The sequence below is a fragment of the Molossus molossus genome, unplaced genomic scaffold (assembly GCF_014108415.1).
Source record: "Molossus molossus isolate mMolMol1 unplaced genomic scaffold, mMolMol1.p scaffold_m16_p_1, whole genome shotgun sequence".
Lineage (NCBI taxonomy): Eukaryota > Metazoa > Chordata > Mammalia > Chiroptera > Molossidae > Molossus > Molossus molossus.
The window spans coordinates 85,061,151-85,078,019 of record NW_023425344.1 but is presented as its reverse complement, the minus strand read 5'-3'; the positions used below and the strand labels follow the sequence as shown (position 1 = coordinate 85,078,019).

Sequence of the window (16,869 nt, the reverse complement as noted above, 5' to 3'; positions counted from 1 at the left end):
TTCTTTATGACACAGAGGATGTTGCAGCTCATGTTGTACTGCAGGTTCATTTCATTATAACAATGAGATGATGTAGGGACTTAACTCTCTTTAAAATAATTAGCATGTGGTAAGATTGGATGCGGAACCTATTGATGATGTTAAATGAGCACTTACTGTACTTTTCTTGCCTCAGCCCTAGAATCAGCCGCTTTGCCCCGATTAATTTCAGTGGGGAATGCTTAATACCAATTGAAATAGAATGCAAAACTCGGGCCTCGGTTTTGCTCATTGCCGCTGATAGTTGTCGCTTGTAGGTCCTTTCAGTGAACAGAACTAGGAAATACACCTTTACACATATACACATAAACTCACATGCGTTTATGTCTGTCCCTGTATCTGTCTATCTAAACAGCTGAAAACCACGAGTTCATACTACTTCCAGTCACAGTCCAGTGTCACATAGTCTGTTCCAGCCATTCTCCTTTGGCACTTATGCCTTCCTCCTCCTCTAGTAAGAATCCTGGCTCCCATTATCCTCGGCGTATTTACTTACTTGATGTACCTCCCTGTATGTAGGCAGTCCCCGTCTTTAGGCCCTGGCCTGTCGGCCTGATCATGCAGGAGTGTCCTTGGTCCTGGTGCTGGGCCTGTGCTGGGCCAGTGTCTTCTCTCCTCCCGTGGTTTAAGCCTGGACCCCCCCCACTCCCCCCCAGACCGTCCCATCAGTGCAGTAACTCACATTGACCCAGGAGTAGGATTCCTTAACACTTAGTGTCTCTGTTGTGATTCAAGGCAGTGTATGAAAAATGGGCAGCGTGAAGGGAAGGGAGGAGAGGTGAGAGAGCCAAGCTGAGTGAGCCATGAGGTTAGGCAGGTGAAGTTCAGGCAGTGAGCCCCTAGAGGGAGGAATATTAATATTCGCGTCAATGCCAGCAGAAAGTCGTAAGAATGTCATTCTTCATCTTCTCTTTTGAAGAGCTGGAGTACGGTAGAGTCCCAGAGTAAAACTGCTGCTTGGTCTTGGGGGAGGTGGGCTCTAGAGCTCTCCTTAGTCAAAAGGGACATTTTGGAATCTTTTTATATCACGTGGAAAACACAATTTGAAGTGAATTCAGAAGGATAGAAATGCTTTCAGGTCTGCACACCTCTTCCCATCTCCTAAAAGCAGAATAATTTTAAATGCTCATATATCTGTATCAAGACTTTCTTGTTCTTTGTACCTTATTTCGTTATCAGTTATTTCATGGGTGAAAACCAGCCTTGTTCATGTACAAAAGGTAACTTGAGGAACTTCAAAGCAAAGTGCTGTAAATCTTGGAATATCAGAGGATGCAACCAAAAATCCCTGGTCAAGTAGGTGCCACAGTTTCCCTCCTGGGCCTTTGTCATGGGATAGAAAAGGGTTAGAATTGAGAACAGATTGGAGAAAGACATTATAGTATTTGTCTTAAAATGATTAGGGGAAAGGAAGATGTTCCTCTCTCTGAGTCAAGCTTGGATTCACAGGGCGTGGTGCTGCTGTATGTGTTGTGATGGCAATATGATACAGAGCTCCTCTAACTGGGTTGTCACGCTGTTCTGTGAAATTGCTCTGTGACCCCCCAAGGAACCGTGCCTTCTAAGAAAGGTCTCCTAATAGCAAGCCCCCCAGGTTGGGATAAAGCCAGGGTTGTAAGCTGGAGCTACCGAGTTAATCAGTCTAATTAATCTAGCAATTTCCATTGTTTGGGTAATAGCAATAGCCCTTGTAAGGGATATTGGTGGTAGTTGGCTGTAATCCAAAATCCCAAAGCTAGGTAGGATTCCAGTCAAGCACAGTAATCAGTTTAAATGAGCATATTTGGATAGCAAGTATGTTTTTTAAATGATAGATTTCTCCTACCTTACTGTCTTCTCTTAATAAAGATGTATCTTAGGTCCTATGGAGGGATTGACCTGATGAGTTGTTAAGGCAGAGACCAAGAATTTATATCTGTGTAAGCAGCTGGATTTGGATGTTAGGACCCAAAAGTCTGATTGTTATTCTCAAGTTTCCCATGAATGCAGAAAGTAATTGTTATAAACCCATCACTGTTATGTTACACATCCTCAAGCATGTGAGATTTGTAAAGTAAAAATACAGTAGGAGTATAGGTCTTGTTGGCAGGTCAGAGCAGTACATGTTTGTCACCAGTTTGATTCTGAGAATGCATGTTTGCTTAATCCTCAGCATCAAGCTTCAAGAATTGTTTATCTTTTGCTAGGTAGTCTGTTAGAAACATGCTGCTCTTAACTCTGGAAATTCTCTTTTCAGATGCTGTCTTTGCATTTCAGTTACGCAACCCAGTGCACAATGGACATGCCCTGTTAATGCAGGATACCCATAAACAACTTCTTGAGAGGGGCTACCGGCGCCCCGTCCTTCTCCTTCACCCTCTCGGTGGCTGGACGAAGGATGATGATGTTCCTCTGATGTGGCGGATGAAGCAGCATGCCGCAGTGCTGGAGGAAGGCGTCCTGAATCCTGAGACAACAGTGGTGGCCGTCTTCCCGTCTCCCATGATGTATGCTGGACCAACAGAGGTAGACTGTTTCCCAGATTTTCACTGCAGCAGTGTTGAAACCGCTCCTATTAACACAGCCAGTGTCAGCAACAGACCTGTCTGATCTTAGGTCTGTTGCAAATGTTAGGTGTGCCCGGAGCACTCTCCTTCTCTGCCACGGATGTTCTCTAGGGGTGGCCCCCAGTGGCAGCCTTCTTGGGAAGGGCAGGCATGGAGGGGCATGCTTCTCTTGCTCTTACTGCAGTTCTTAGTCCTAGTTTGGGAGCAAGTTCTCTGCAAACAGAGGGCTTGGTGAGCTCAGGAAGGTGTGACACAGGCACCTCTTGTAACTGCTGACCATGTGATAGACAAAGCTCAGAGAGCACCGATCCATCCCTTTTAAAAAGTCCCACATTGCTTTTCCCGTATTAGATTTGGTCTGATTTTTTCTTCTCAATCTTGGAAGGGCCAGAGGTATGTCAGTAGAAAGAAGGCATAGTATCTTAAAAACATTCAGGGGATATTTTTCATCTGTTCTTTTGTGAAGGACTGGAGCATAATAGAGTCAGGAAATAAAATTGCTTCTTGATATTGGGTGGGAGAGGGTTCTGGAGTTCTGCTTAGGGATCAGAAGGGCTATTTTGAAATCTTCTTATAACTATATAAAGAGGACTTAATTAGGTTTTTGCTTCAAGGCAGAGTAGGCTTTCAAAAAGTATTTGTTGAATGAATGATTAAATCAATGAATGACATAAGAACGGTGGGAAATTCCTAGCCAGCTTCTTGTTTAGTGTTCAAAATAAAGAATGGAAGGCACATTGTTATTACATTTTTAATCTCCACCTTCAAGGGAGATGAATTTACTTAGTCCTGTTTATCTGAGAGGAAAAAACCCTTTTAGAAAGGATTAAATACTCTGATGTCTTCCTCAAAAAAAAAAAAAAAAAAAAAAAAATATATATATAGCTTAAAAGGAAATCCAGTTGTGTTTGGCTATTCTTTGGGATCAAGCCTAAAAAATTTTATTGGAATTTAGTTGTGGGGTTATGTACTCTGTTACCTCTTTCCAAGGGAAACAGGCAAATAATAAACTGTAGTAATCACAACAAGCCGAAAGATTAAAATTATTTGAGTCTTCTCTTGGATCCAGCCAAAGTGAGGCAGGTAAAACTCCTCACATTCTTCCCTTTTTGTTGGTATAAAGTGTTCATGAGTATTGGGTAGTGATAGACCTTGGAGTTTCCTGGACACCACCATGACCTTTAGTTTTTACATCTCAAAGAGGAGCTAAATTGTTTTGGAAATAAAGTACAGTAACCATTTTGTTACAGCAGTTCCCCAACCTCTCCTTTGGTGCTGTCTCCATCATCATCATTTAAGGGAAGCATTTGGTCTGAAGTTCTCCAGAATTAGAGGGTGAATGGTTTTCAATGAGGAAATGACCCAGATGTGTTTAGCGTAAGAAATGGGTCTATGATAAATAACCTTATTAAAAGCCAGATAGGAAAGGAAAGGCATTTACTTTTCCTGTTTAGGGCACATTTACCCTCTTTGTGTTTCTTTTTTAATCCTCACCCGAGGACATTTTTGTATTTATCTTTGGATAGAGTAGGAGGGAGAGAGAGAGAAAAACATCGAAGTGAGAGAGACACATTGAGTGGTTGCCACCCACACGACCCCAACCAGGGCTGGGGACAAACTGCAACCAAGGTCCGTGTCCTTAGCATGAACCGAACCCAGGACTCTCTGGTCCACGGGCTGATGCTCTAACCGCTGAGCCAAACCAGCCAGGGCCTCTTTGTGTTTCTTATTCTCTATCTTAAGGGGGGAGAGATAGGGCATTTTATTAACTAAATAAATTAAAATCTGCTTTTTAAAAGGTGGGAATGAGGGGATAAATAATAAATGCATCCAGCTGTAATAAATCCTTTCTTGAGAGAACACCACGAAGGGTCAAGCATGCTGTTTTGTCTACATTAGAAAGATGTTTTTTGTCTTCTGATTGCATAGCAGGGTATATTTCTAAAGGAAGACTAAAAGGTGGAGATACCTAAAGGTACCATTAGGGTGCTTGCAGGTTGGTTTACCTGAGAGTCTTCCTCTTTGCAAGGCCAAGCTGATTAGTTGGTTGCAGAAGGCCTCCAGTTTGACTCCCGTTGTTGCCCACGAGCACGGTCTGGAAAAAAAATAGAAGACTGTTGCGAGGAGGCCAGGCACGGATGTGGGCCAGGTTTGCCACCAGCTGGTTTGCGATCTCAGGTTAGACTTCTCTGGGCTGTGCTGAATGCCCAGAAAGTGGTTATTTAAGGGGTGCACAGGAGGTGGGCCTGAATGTTCTTTAGGGTTCAGCCTCATATTGATCATTTCCTATTTTGTCTCATTTTCTTTTAACTTCATATTGAAGTATAATTATAGTACATCAAAAAAATTATGCATTTCATATGTTTACAGTACAATGAATTTTTCCCATTTGATCACAGTCAGCACCCCAGTTTTTTTTAGAAAAAGACTATTACAGAAGAAGAGCCCAGACGCTCTTCTTCCCTCCCCTCTTATACAAACCTGCCCTTCCCCCAGCAGTCATCTCTGTCCTCACCCCTCACTGCATGGGTCCTGCTTGCTCGGGTTGTGGTTTGGATGCTCTGGCAAACGGACTCGGAGAGTGAGATTAGGAGGCCAGTGTTTGTGGGAAGGAGGGAGCAGGATTGGGCAGCAGGAGAAGCTGATCTGCCATTCAGTCTTAGTGGAAGCCTAGTTGATCCCATATGGAGTTCTGGAAAGGCCTTCAGAGATGTTCTAAGTTGCATAAGAAATAGGCGGTTACACCCCACGTTGACCAGTGATTGGCTGCCCGTGGGAGGGGCAGGCCTTTGAGCTGCTGCTCTTTCAGAGGAGGTCTCTGGAGAGGGTGGCAGCTGCTGGGTGTGGCTGGCAGGACTCCCAGCAGCTGGGGAATGAGCCTCCCTTCTCTGGGGGACCTGGGTGTCTCATCCCAGCATCCAGTCCCGCCTGTGCTAACACTTTTTTTATAACTTGACTTTTGTACTCTTGTGTCTGGCTTTTTTCACTTCACATTTTGTGAAACTTGCCCTTAGAGTTGTGTGTAGTTGGTTGCAGGTGAGTCGTTCTCAGTACTGTGGAATGTTCTGTGATGGGTTTGCGGGCAGTTTCCAGTTTCTTGCTGTTAGAGTAGTGCTGGTGTGAAGGTGTTAGTGCATGCCTCTTTTAGATGGTTCTGGTTGGTGTGCCTGGGAGTGGAATTGCTGGGTTGTGGGTTTACATTTGTTCAGTTCAGTGGATGCTGCCAGTCAGCTTCCCAGTGGGTGGTACTACTTCACATTCCTATCAGCCGTGGATTTCTTCACCTATACTTTTTCATTTTATTTTATTTTATTTTTATTTATTTATTTATTTATTTTTATCCTCACCCGAGGACATTTTTCCATTTTTTGTTCAGGTGGTGGTGGGGGGGAGAGGAACAGAGAGAGAGAGAGAGAAACATCGACGTGAAGGGACACATCGAGTGGCTGCCACCCGCACAACCGACCAGGGCCGGGGACAAACTGCAACCGAGGTACATGCCCTTAGCGGGAACCGAACCCGGGTCTCTCAGGACCGCAGGCCGACACTGTAACCGCTGAGCCAAACTGGCCAGGGCCCATTTTAGCCATTTCTGTTCTTTAGCCCAGACTGTGTAGCTACGTTTCTGTTTCTAAACCAACTTAAAAAATGTTTTCATTGAACCAGTTTCACTGCAGAGGAAATGGAGCAGAGTAAATGAGTTATACTTCTATACAATGACTGAGAAATAGAGTATAATAATGGTCCATTTTTATTGCACTCTTACTGTATTTACCAGGCAGTATTTCAATTGCTTTACATGGATTACTGAGCATAATCCTTAGAACAACACTGAGGGGAGGTACTGTTACTATTCTTAATTTAAAGGTGAGGAAACTGAGATAGATAGAGAGGTTCAAAAGGTTGTACAAGGTCGTAGAGTAGTCTAGACAGTCTGGCCCAGAGTCATGTATTTAACTTCCACAGAACGTTTTTTATCTTACTGTATAATAGTAAAGCATTAAAAAAAAAAAATGTGGTCATGTATATTTTTGAGAACAGTTTGGAAATAAATCTACAGGTGTTCTGGAATAGTGAGTTAGGATGGCCCTAGCTGACATCCATTTGAGGTGGAATCTCTAGTACAGTGGCTTTCATTGTTTTTTGATTATCATAGCCTGGGGTTGTGGGTTATGATATTCTTTACATAATCTGTACAGGCGTACCTCGGAGATATTGCGAGAGCGAGTCACATGAATATTTTTGTTTCCCAGTATAAAAGTTATGTTTACACTATACTGTAGTTTATTAAATGTGCAATAGCATTATGTCTTAAAAGACCAGTTAAGAAGTGTGGCTCAGTGGCTGAGCATCAGCCTATGCACCAAGAGGTAAATGGTTGAATTCTCGGTCAGGGCACATGCTCGGGTTTCAGGCTCCATCCCCAGTAGGGGGTGTGCAAGGTGATCTATGCTGATGTTTTTCTCTCATTGATATTTCTATCTCTCTCTGTCTCTCCCTTTCTTGCTCTGAAATCAATAAAAAAAATATATTAAAAAAAAATAATAATTTCGGGTCAAGGTGGCTACATAAGCAAATGTGGTACTGTCCTCCTCCCACAACATCAGAATTACAGTTAAACTACAGAACAGCCATAATTCAAAACTGCCTGAGATTGAGCTGAATGGAAGTCCCACAACTATGAAATTAAAGAAGCAGCTGCATCAAGACTGGTAGGAGAGGCAGAGGCATGACGGGTTGGTTCCACACCCACTGTGGCCGATAAAAATCAGGAGGGACACCTCAGCTGGGAATGTCCTCCCTGAGGAGTAAGGGGTCCCTGTCCTACACCTGGCACCCCAGCTCAGGGTACCAGGGCCAGGAAGAGACGTCCCCATAACTTCTGGCTGTAAAAACCAGCGGGAATTGAGACTGAGGGAGGCTGAGGCTGCTGAAACCCCAGGCAGCTCCTCTTAAAGGGCCCGCGCACAGACTTACTCGGACTTGCACCCTCCAGGCTCCAGTGAGGAAGAGGCAGCTTGAAAGGCACCAGAGACATACCAGGAAGAACTGAGTTGTTTGGCATCAGGAAGAGCTGGAGGGGCAGCTTTCTCCGGGACAGGCATACTGGCTGAGGCCTTTGTTCCTATGGTGAGCTCTTCCCCCACAGGGCAGGCAGAGGGCCACCATATCTGGGACTCTAACAGCCTGGCTCACACTGTTTGTTCCTCCCTGGTGATTTCCTGAGGTCCTGCCCCACACAACTTTCAGGCCCAACAAAGCTATTTACAGTGGCTTTACCAGAGGATTGGCCTGTCTTGATCCTGCTTCAGAGTTTCCTAAATATTCTCAAACAAGCAGCATCTGGCCTCAGTGAGCCCCATACTTCTCTCTAAGTGGCCCTAGTCCTGGCCCTAGAAGCAGCTAGCTTTGGTTCACAAGTTGGCTTTGCTTGGGAACCTCCAAACCCATCACAAGAAGCAGCCATTGGCAGATTGCTTTGTAGCTTATGCCTGGTGGCCCCGGGTGGAACATAGGCAGTGGCTGACTTTGCCCCAGAGCCAGCACACCCAGCAGACAGCTTCAGACCACGTCAAAGCACCACCACCTAACCACCACCACAAGTGACACACTCAAGGAGTAGACTCAGTGGATACCAGAGCCCAGCTAAAGTAAGTTGTACTCTGGGTGGTAAGCTCCTGGACAAGTGTTTCTCCAAAGTAGTCAGAGGTCAGTGGTCAGTGGGCATAGCCAGTCCTTACACCTGATCAGCCTGTGTAAATCCCTTCCATTGGCATGCCAACAGCTATCAAGACTCAGTTACAATAGAAGAGTGTACAGTTCACACGAGGAGTGTACCTCAAGGGCACAGCTGGGGTGATCAGGGAGGCTGTGCCACTGGACCCTACAGGACACCTACTATAATAGGCCACCCTAGGAAGCCTAGGAGACATAGCAACTGTACCTAATATATAGACACAAACACAGGGAGGCAACCAAAATGAGACAAAGAAACATGTCCCAAATGAAAGAACAGAACAACACTCTAGGAAAAACTAAACAAAATGGAGATAAGCAATCTAACAGATGCAGAGTTCAAAACATTGGTCATAAGGATACTCAGTGAACTTAGTGAGGACCTCAAGAGCATAAAGAAGGACCAGTCAGAAATGAAGGATGCACTAATTGAAATAAAGAATAATTTATAGGGAATCAATAGTAGAGTAGGTGAAGCCAAGAAGCAAACCATCGATTTAGAATGTAAGGAAGCAAAAAACACCCAATCAGAATAGCAAAAAGAAAAAAGAATTATCCAAAAAAATGAGGATAGTATAAGGAGTTTCTGGGATAACTTCAAGCGTGCCAACATTCGCATCTTTGGGGTGCCAGAAGGAGAAGAGAGAGAACAAGAAATCGAAAACCTATTTGAAACAATAATGACAGAAAACTTCCCTAACTTGGTGAAGGAAACAGGCATACAAGTCCAGGAAGCACAGAGAGTCCCAAACGAGATGAACCCCAAGAGGCCCACACTAAGACATCTCATCATCAAAATGCATAAGGTTCAAGACAAAGAGAGAATCTTAAAAGCAACAAGAGAAAAGCAGTTAGTTACCTGCAAAGGCACTCCCATAAGACTGTCAGCTGATTTCTCAAAAGAAACTTTGCAGGCCAGAAGGGAGTAGCAAGAAATATTCAGAGTGATGAAAAGCAAGGAGCTACAGCCAAGATTACTCTATCCTGCAAAGCTGTCGTTTAGAATAGAAGGCCATGTAAAGAGTTTCCCAGACAAGAAAAAGCTAAAGGAGTTCATCACCACCAAACCAGTATTATATGAAATGTTGAAGGGTGTTCTTGAAGAAAAAAAGATTGAAAATATGAACAATATGTGGCAATAAATACATATCTATAAACAACTGAATGTAAAACAAAATGAACAAGCAGAATAGAAACAGACTCATAGATACAGAAAACTTTTTGATGGTTGTCAGATGGGAATGGGGTTGGGAGAAAAAAGGTGAAGGCATTAAGAAGTACAAATTGGCCTTGGCTGGTTTGGCTCAGGGGTTAGAGCGTCGGCCTGCGGTCCAGAGAGACCCGGGTTCAGTTCCCGCTAAGGGCAGGTACCTCGGTTGCGGTTTGTCCCCGGCCCTGGTTTGGTTGTGCGGGTGGCAACCGCTCAATGTGTCCCTTTCACGTTGATGGTTCTCTCTCTCTCTCCCTCCCACTCTATCTGAACAAAAAATGGAAAAATGTCCTCAGGTGAGTATAAAAAAAAAAAAAGAAGTGCAAATTGGTTATTAGACTGAGGAACTTCAAAGGGAAGCAGGGAGGAAGGGGGCAGTGGGAAGAGATAAACCAAAGGATTTCCATGCATATATGTATAACCAGTGGCCACAGACAGTAGTGTGGGGAAGGCAGGAGGGGTGGGAGCGGGGAGGAGGGGGTCAGTGGGGGGTGTAGGGGGGACATCTGTAATACATTCAACAATAAAGTTAAAAGAAAAAGTACTTTATTGCTAAAAATGCTAACCATCATCTGATCTTGGCCATCATCTGAAAATGGCGCCGATAGATTTGCTCAATGTAGGGTTGTCACATTCAGTTTGTAAAACAACAAACCCCAACATCTGTGAAGCACAATAAAGTGCAGTAAAACGAGGTGCGCCTGTATTCTGCATTTTGTACTCTTAAGATACCTGCCTCATGCTATTAGTAATATCTGACTGTTTTCATTGCTGTGAGAAGTGAATGGGATAATGTGAATCATTTAACTCATTGCCTAGCTTGTGCTAGTACATGGTAAGTATTATCAGCTGCCTTAAAAATAATAACAAAGTACTTTGCTGCAAGTTCTCAACATCCCTAGGATTCTGTCCCCACATCAAGGGAGCCGCCTCTACCTCCCAAGGCTGGCTGTCCTTGCTGCAAGCAGTCTGGTCTGATCAAATAGCAGTTGTGGGTGGAGAGGGACGAGGAATTGGATCAGATAATGGAGGATGAGAAATTCCACGGAGCAAGATTTTTGCTGCAGCTGGGCAGTACAGACCGTACCAGGGTGCACACTGAAGGTCGAGGCCTAGGGGCCTTCAAAGAGCCTGACTAGAGTTAGGTCACGCAGAGAGTCTGTGTCAGATCATATAATCAGCAGAACACAGAGGGGGGGATGGAAACTCGGGCCTGCGTGTCTTTTTCACCAGTGCTCCTTGCTGTCTGGAAGCTGCTAAGAGATCTGTGCCTCGAGCTCCCAGGTTTCCTAGAGGCATCAAGGCACCTTAAAGTTGATTCTGCCCATCCATCTCTGTCTGGGCGTCAGTTATGAGCTCAGTGGTGCGGTCCCTGTCAGGAAGCCACAGATCTGGAGCAAGAGCAAAAAGCATAATTTAATTTATGAACTTTTAAAGGACAAACTTAGGAATTCTAGGAAACATCTTCATATTTTAAACCATTAAGTGTTTTCATGTTTATGACCTGGCAGGATTTAAACTCTGAGATTGAGTGGTTTATGAAACCTACCCGTTTATTTTTCTCAAGCGCCTCAGTTGTTTGACTTATTTGGCTTATTCATAGCCTTAAGTGAATATTATTTTTTTGTAATTAAAAAAAATAACAACAGCTCATTTTTTTGTAGCTTTTTCAGTGACATCAGGAAAAAGACTGCCAGTAATGCTTATTTGCCAACTAATAATAATAAAATAAAAACAGTGATTCTTCCTTTAATCATTGTCTGTTGGTCATTTAGAAGGCATTGGTACCAGATTTGTTTCCCTAGCACAAATGCTTTTCAGAACAATGACCAGCTGTCAAGCCTGTTTGGTTATCACCAGGATATCCCCTATTTTCCAGTCTGTAAAGATTTAATGCCTTGATTCCTAAATTCCATTTTAGGAATTGGGTGGGTGGGGGCAGCGTTGGAGGAAGAGTTGCTTTTCTAATTCTAAAAGGGTGTTACATATGTACATTTATGTTTTTGTGAGGTATTAATCGACTGTTGAAGTTGTGTCCCTTCTCACAAAAGACTAAATCTATTTTTGTAAAAGACAGAGAATGCTTTCTAAGACCTGTTGCGTGAAAGTATGATGTATTTTGGAATGTGGGTACGTGCAGCTAACAGCTATACCCTGGTTTTTGATCTTCACATGATAATTGCCATTTGAATTTTGGAGAAAACACATTATTGGTCTAGGAATTTTTCATTGCCATGAAAGTCATCCATGCCTTGCTAGATGACTCCTTAATAGAGACCAATTCTGTGTGAGTGAGCAGATGCCCTTAGATAGGGGTGGTAAGGAACATACAATAGCCCTTTATCGTCGGGGTATGTTCCAGGACCCCCAGTGAATACCTGAAGCCATGAATAATGCTGAGCCCCACATATACTGTTTTTTCCCCTATACAAACATACCGTTGCATTTAAAGGAAGCACCTTCTCTCTGGCATACCCAGCTTGCCAGCATCACTACTCTTATGCTTTGGGCCTATCATTAACTAAAATACTGTATTTTACTTAGTTACTTGAACACAAGCACTGTGATATGAAGACAGTTGATCTGATAACTGAGATGGTTACTAAGTGACTAACTGGCAGGGAGTGTCTACTTCATGGAGAGTCTAGACAAAGGGGTTTATGTCCGAGGTGGGATGGAATGGGAGAGCATAAGATTTCATCATATTAGTTAGAATGGAATGGAGCACTGAACTGTTTATTTCTAGAATTTTCCATTTAATATTTTCAGGTGGTTGACTGCAAGTAAATGAAACCATAGAAAGCAAAAGAGCAGATGGGGGGTGGGGGGAGACTACTGCGCTGTCACCTGGATTCCAGTATATTCATTTAATTAGTCCATTCTTTACACCAGTATCTGTCTGGGGCAGTAAACAGAATGTCTGTAAGGACAGAAGTCTGTTCCTCTCTATGAACACTTGCAAGAGTACTTATAACCGCCTGGCTGGTGTGGCTCAGTGGATTGAGCATTGTCCCATGGACTAAGAGGTCCCAGTTCGATTCCTGGTCAGGGCACATGCCTGGGTTGTAGGCTTGATCCCCAGTGAGGGGCGTGCAGGAGGCAGATGATAGATGTTTCTATCTCTCCCTTCCTCTCTAAAAAAATCAATGAAAAAATATTTTTTTTTTAAGAAAGAGAGTTCTTATAACCTAAAAGGATGTTATTTCTTGAGATCTGAGCCTAATTATGGGAACCATAGACTCCCAAGTTTTAAGTGTAACCTTTGACTCCCCTCTGGGGTCTTTGGTAATTTTGACTTATACTCATTTATTTTATTCATTTTTCTGGAGTAGTGTGACACAGATTCATATCCCTTATCCAAAATCTTTGAGGTCATGTATTACTTAATTCTACTGATAGGTCTGGGACAAAAAGAACATAAAAAATCTGAAGCAGAGTGAATGATTTGTCATACTAAGTGGGATCAGAAAACCCATAAATAACTTCATGTCAGTTTTGATCAGGTTTTGCTACTAAATTAGATAAAAAACTAGGTTTTGGAGGTTTTTGAATTTCAGATGTATATGCTAACTAATCTTACTGTGGTAATCATTTCACACACACAAAAATACATATCAAACTCAGGATGTTTCATACCTTAAAGTTACAGAAAATGATATGTTAATTATATCAATAAAACTGGAAAAAAAGTTGGATTTCAGATATTTTGGTAAGCAGTTTTGGGTCAGCACTACAAAAACATTGTAGATCTGTTGGTTTATTTGGAAAGTAAGTATTGGGATCTGTATAGTGTGATATTTTATATAATTTTAGCTTATATGTTTCTTGAGAACTGAAATGACTAATTTAATTCAGAGATGTGAGGGTTTACAGGTGTTCTGGGATGCTTTCAATGGGCTAAGAACATCCTTTTTCTTTCTCCTGATTTTTCTGTAGCTTTTCAGCTCAGAATCTGTTGTTTCTTATTGAAGCAGCATCAAGTTGTATATTTTCTGTTAGCCAGGTTTTCTGTAGTTAGGTACTCTATATTGTTTCTTCCCAAAATCCGGGTTTGTGCCCTGACAGGGAATCAAACTGGCAACTTTTCGGTACATGTAATGACATACAACCAACTAAGCCACACCAGCCAGGGCTGATTTCACTTTATTTTTAAATCATTGCACAGTTTTCTAGTGTTAGGAAAATAATTTAATCAATACCCACACCCCGATGAAGGGTGTTGAGGTTGTTTCCTGTCTTTTGTTATTAACAACCCTGTGATGAATCATGAAATGAACATCTCTGCATACTGGTCTCAAGATAATTTCTGGAATTGCTTGGGTTTTTGACATGTTATCAACATGCCTTTCAGAAAATTTATAACCAGTTTTCATTCACATAAGCAGCGTAAGAGAACACAATATTCAAGCAGGTGATTACTGGGCACGTAGATGTCTGTCTGCTTCCTCACCAAGTTTGAATCTGGAGCCCACCACAGGTCTTTGTGGCTAACATGGTACCCAGAGAGGCATATTTATTGGGCAAGGTTTTTTCTCTGTAAACCTGTGTATTTAAGTCCTAGAAAGACCACAGTTTCCAAACAATTGAACAGTTGTACTATTTGGGGTGATAAGAGTATTTTAAATTTTTGTTATATAAATTCATATTTGTTACATAAATTTTTAATTTTATGATCTCTGTATGTAGATTTTTCTTTCAGTTGGGTTGAGTTAGTCCCAGTATGTAAATTTTTGTTAGTGGTTTTGATTGTAAAATGTTAACCCACTGGTTGCTTCTGATTGTTTCTTGTTTTAATTAGGCTAATAAAAACGTTTCTAGGAAGTGGGGAAATATGTAGAGGAAAACAGTCCTTTTTCCTTCCATCTATCTCCTTTAATTAATATGCTTTTAAATGCAGTTTTGTAGACTAAAGTCACTGATTTCAGATATCAGATAAGGATCTCCTTGCCTTTTGACTAATGGCAAAAAGAATAATTTCAGTGAAGATGTTATCCCTTTAATGTTTTATTTTGGCTTATATTAAGTTGTATCCAAGGGAGTGAAGCTCAGCAAATATACACCATATTCATGCTTGGGGCCAAACACAGTCTACAGTTTAATTTTCTCTTCTCAAGTTTTTATTTCACTTTATGTTTGTTTTTGACAGTCGTCTTTTAGGGAGCATATTATCTTTTTCAGACAATGAATGGGTTTCGTGGGTGTATTCATGTTGTAGTTAAGGACAAGACCATATAAAAGGGAAGGAAAAATATAAAACATTTTCAACAAAACTTTTAAAATATAGTCAGTGTTGTGGAAATCTTAGGTCTTGTGAATATTTTTGTAAAGTTTAGACATCCTTTAATTTTCTTCCAGCTTGTGTAATGAATACAAAATCTCGTGGTGTGTGTAATTTGAAACACATTTAGAGCAGTGTGAGGTAGGAGCCCTAGGAACCAGAGTAGGTAAAATTCGAGCTAGCTACATTTTAAGAAATGTGTTTTCTTTTTTTAGGTTTATTTTAAATGATGTATCTACTTAATTTTGTAGGAAACTGGGAAACTTAGTAAAGTTTTCCACCATTTATGTTGAAAAAATAAAACGTGGTGGGAGTATAAATTAATATTGCTTTGTAAAACAATCTTGCTTGGACCTCAGATGCACAGAATTAGATTAATCATCATTTGTGGTGTACGGTACACTGTCATCATTGGTCCTTGAGTGGGTTTTTAAAATTTTGATTGTTTATGTATTTGTTATTTTTGAAAATTACTGAGCGCACCAGTTGCCTGTGACCTGAAGTATAGCCTGCATCTCTCAGTTTCTCTTACCAGTCCCATCTGGAATTGGAATTGCCTGGGTTTTTGACATTATCAACATGCCCTTCAGAAATTTTATACCGGTTTTCATTCACATAAGCAGAGTGATCACTATGCACTTACATGTTTGCTTTCTCACTGACTGGATCTACAGAATCCACGAAGAGTCTTTATGGCTGACGAGATAAACAGATACGTTGTTTGTTGAACCAGTTTTTTTCTTTGTGAATCTTAAATCCTAGAAATACCACAGTTTCCAAAGTAACTCTCCTGCCCCTCTCCAATCTTGAATTTTATATTTTTTATTTCTTTACCTTTACATACATTCATACACATTTTTTTTTATCACATGTACATATGCTTACGTGATATATTATTTAGCTTAACTTGTTTTCCAACTTGACTAAAAGAGTACAATACTTTATGTAGTCTTCGGGGACTTATGGGTGCCCTTACGCTACTAAGATTCTTCCATGTCATTGTGTATGTAGCAATAGTTAGTTCATTTCACATATATGACATAGTGTTTCATTATTAGAACATACCTTAATTTATTTATCTGTGTTTTTCCCATTGTGGAACATTCATGTTTTCTTTTTTGTTGCACGTGTTCTGTTTTTGTTTTATATACGGTTTTGCCATTGTGAATGGTGCTGCTATAATTTTTTGGTGTCTGTCTCATGCACGTGCGTAAGAGTTTCTTCTGGAAGTGGGATTTCTGGATCCAGTGAAATGCAACTATCCAGCTTTAGATGGGAATGAAAATTACTTTCAAAAATGTTTTTGCCAGTTTATGAGCCAAATAATCCACAAGTTTTTCAACCTGGATACCTTTTTTGGGAAGTGATTTGATAATTTATAGCTAAAGTCTTGACATTGTATGCTTTTGGGCCCATCTTTCTCTTCTTAAGGAAATACTCAGATCTTTTAATGCCTTTACATTGCAGTCCCCAATGTTCCTTTCCTCTGTATCCATGCAACCCCCTGTGATGGTCTCATCCAGTTTCCTGCTTCAGATATCTCTGTGCTGATGATGCTCAAATACCTATCTGTAATTCACACCTCTTTTCTCAACTCCAAACTGATATACCCAACTGCCTCGAATGTCTGATGTACAGCTCAAATTTAACATGTGGACATTGTTAGTGGCCTCGTTTTATCCCTCCAAAGCTGCTTTATCCTTAGCTTCCCCCATCTCAGAGGATCGCAGTTCTTACAGGACCTTGGAATCATCATTTTCTCTCATAACCCATGCCTGGTTTATCCACAAAAACAATGCTCCTTCAACTTTCAAAGTATATCTAGACGTTTGCTTCTGGTCATGATGAAGTGTTGGGTACTAGGCTGCCCTCTTGCTGAAAACAACTATAAAATTGATTAAGTACGTGAAGCACCTGTTTGCAGCATTGGACAACAGGAATATAATGTGGAGGGACAGGAAGCACACGCCGTGAACCCCGTTTACCCTGGTTCTTTGCCTGGGGATGGTGTGCTGGCCGCAGCACAGACTGTGGGAATCCACGTGGAACATGGTGGCCCT

General features: G+C 41.7%; 1 protein-coding gene across 4 annotated transcripts in view; it reads left to right on the top strand.

Annotated features, from left to right (window-relative positions):
* Positions 1–16,869, top strand: part of PAPSS1 (3'-phosphoadenosine 5'-phosphosulfate synthase 1) — a 104,615-nt gene that overhangs the window by 63,229 nt on the left and 24,517 nt on the right. For all 4 annotated transcript variants that reach the window (XM_036267156.1, XM_036267164.1, XM_036267170.1 and 1 more), the window contains one exon: positions 2,276–2,544. In XM_036267156.1, coding sequence (XP_036123049.1) covers positions 2,276–2,544 — 269 coding nt within the window. The remainder of the gene's footprint in view (positions 1–2,275; positions 2,545–16,869) is intronic.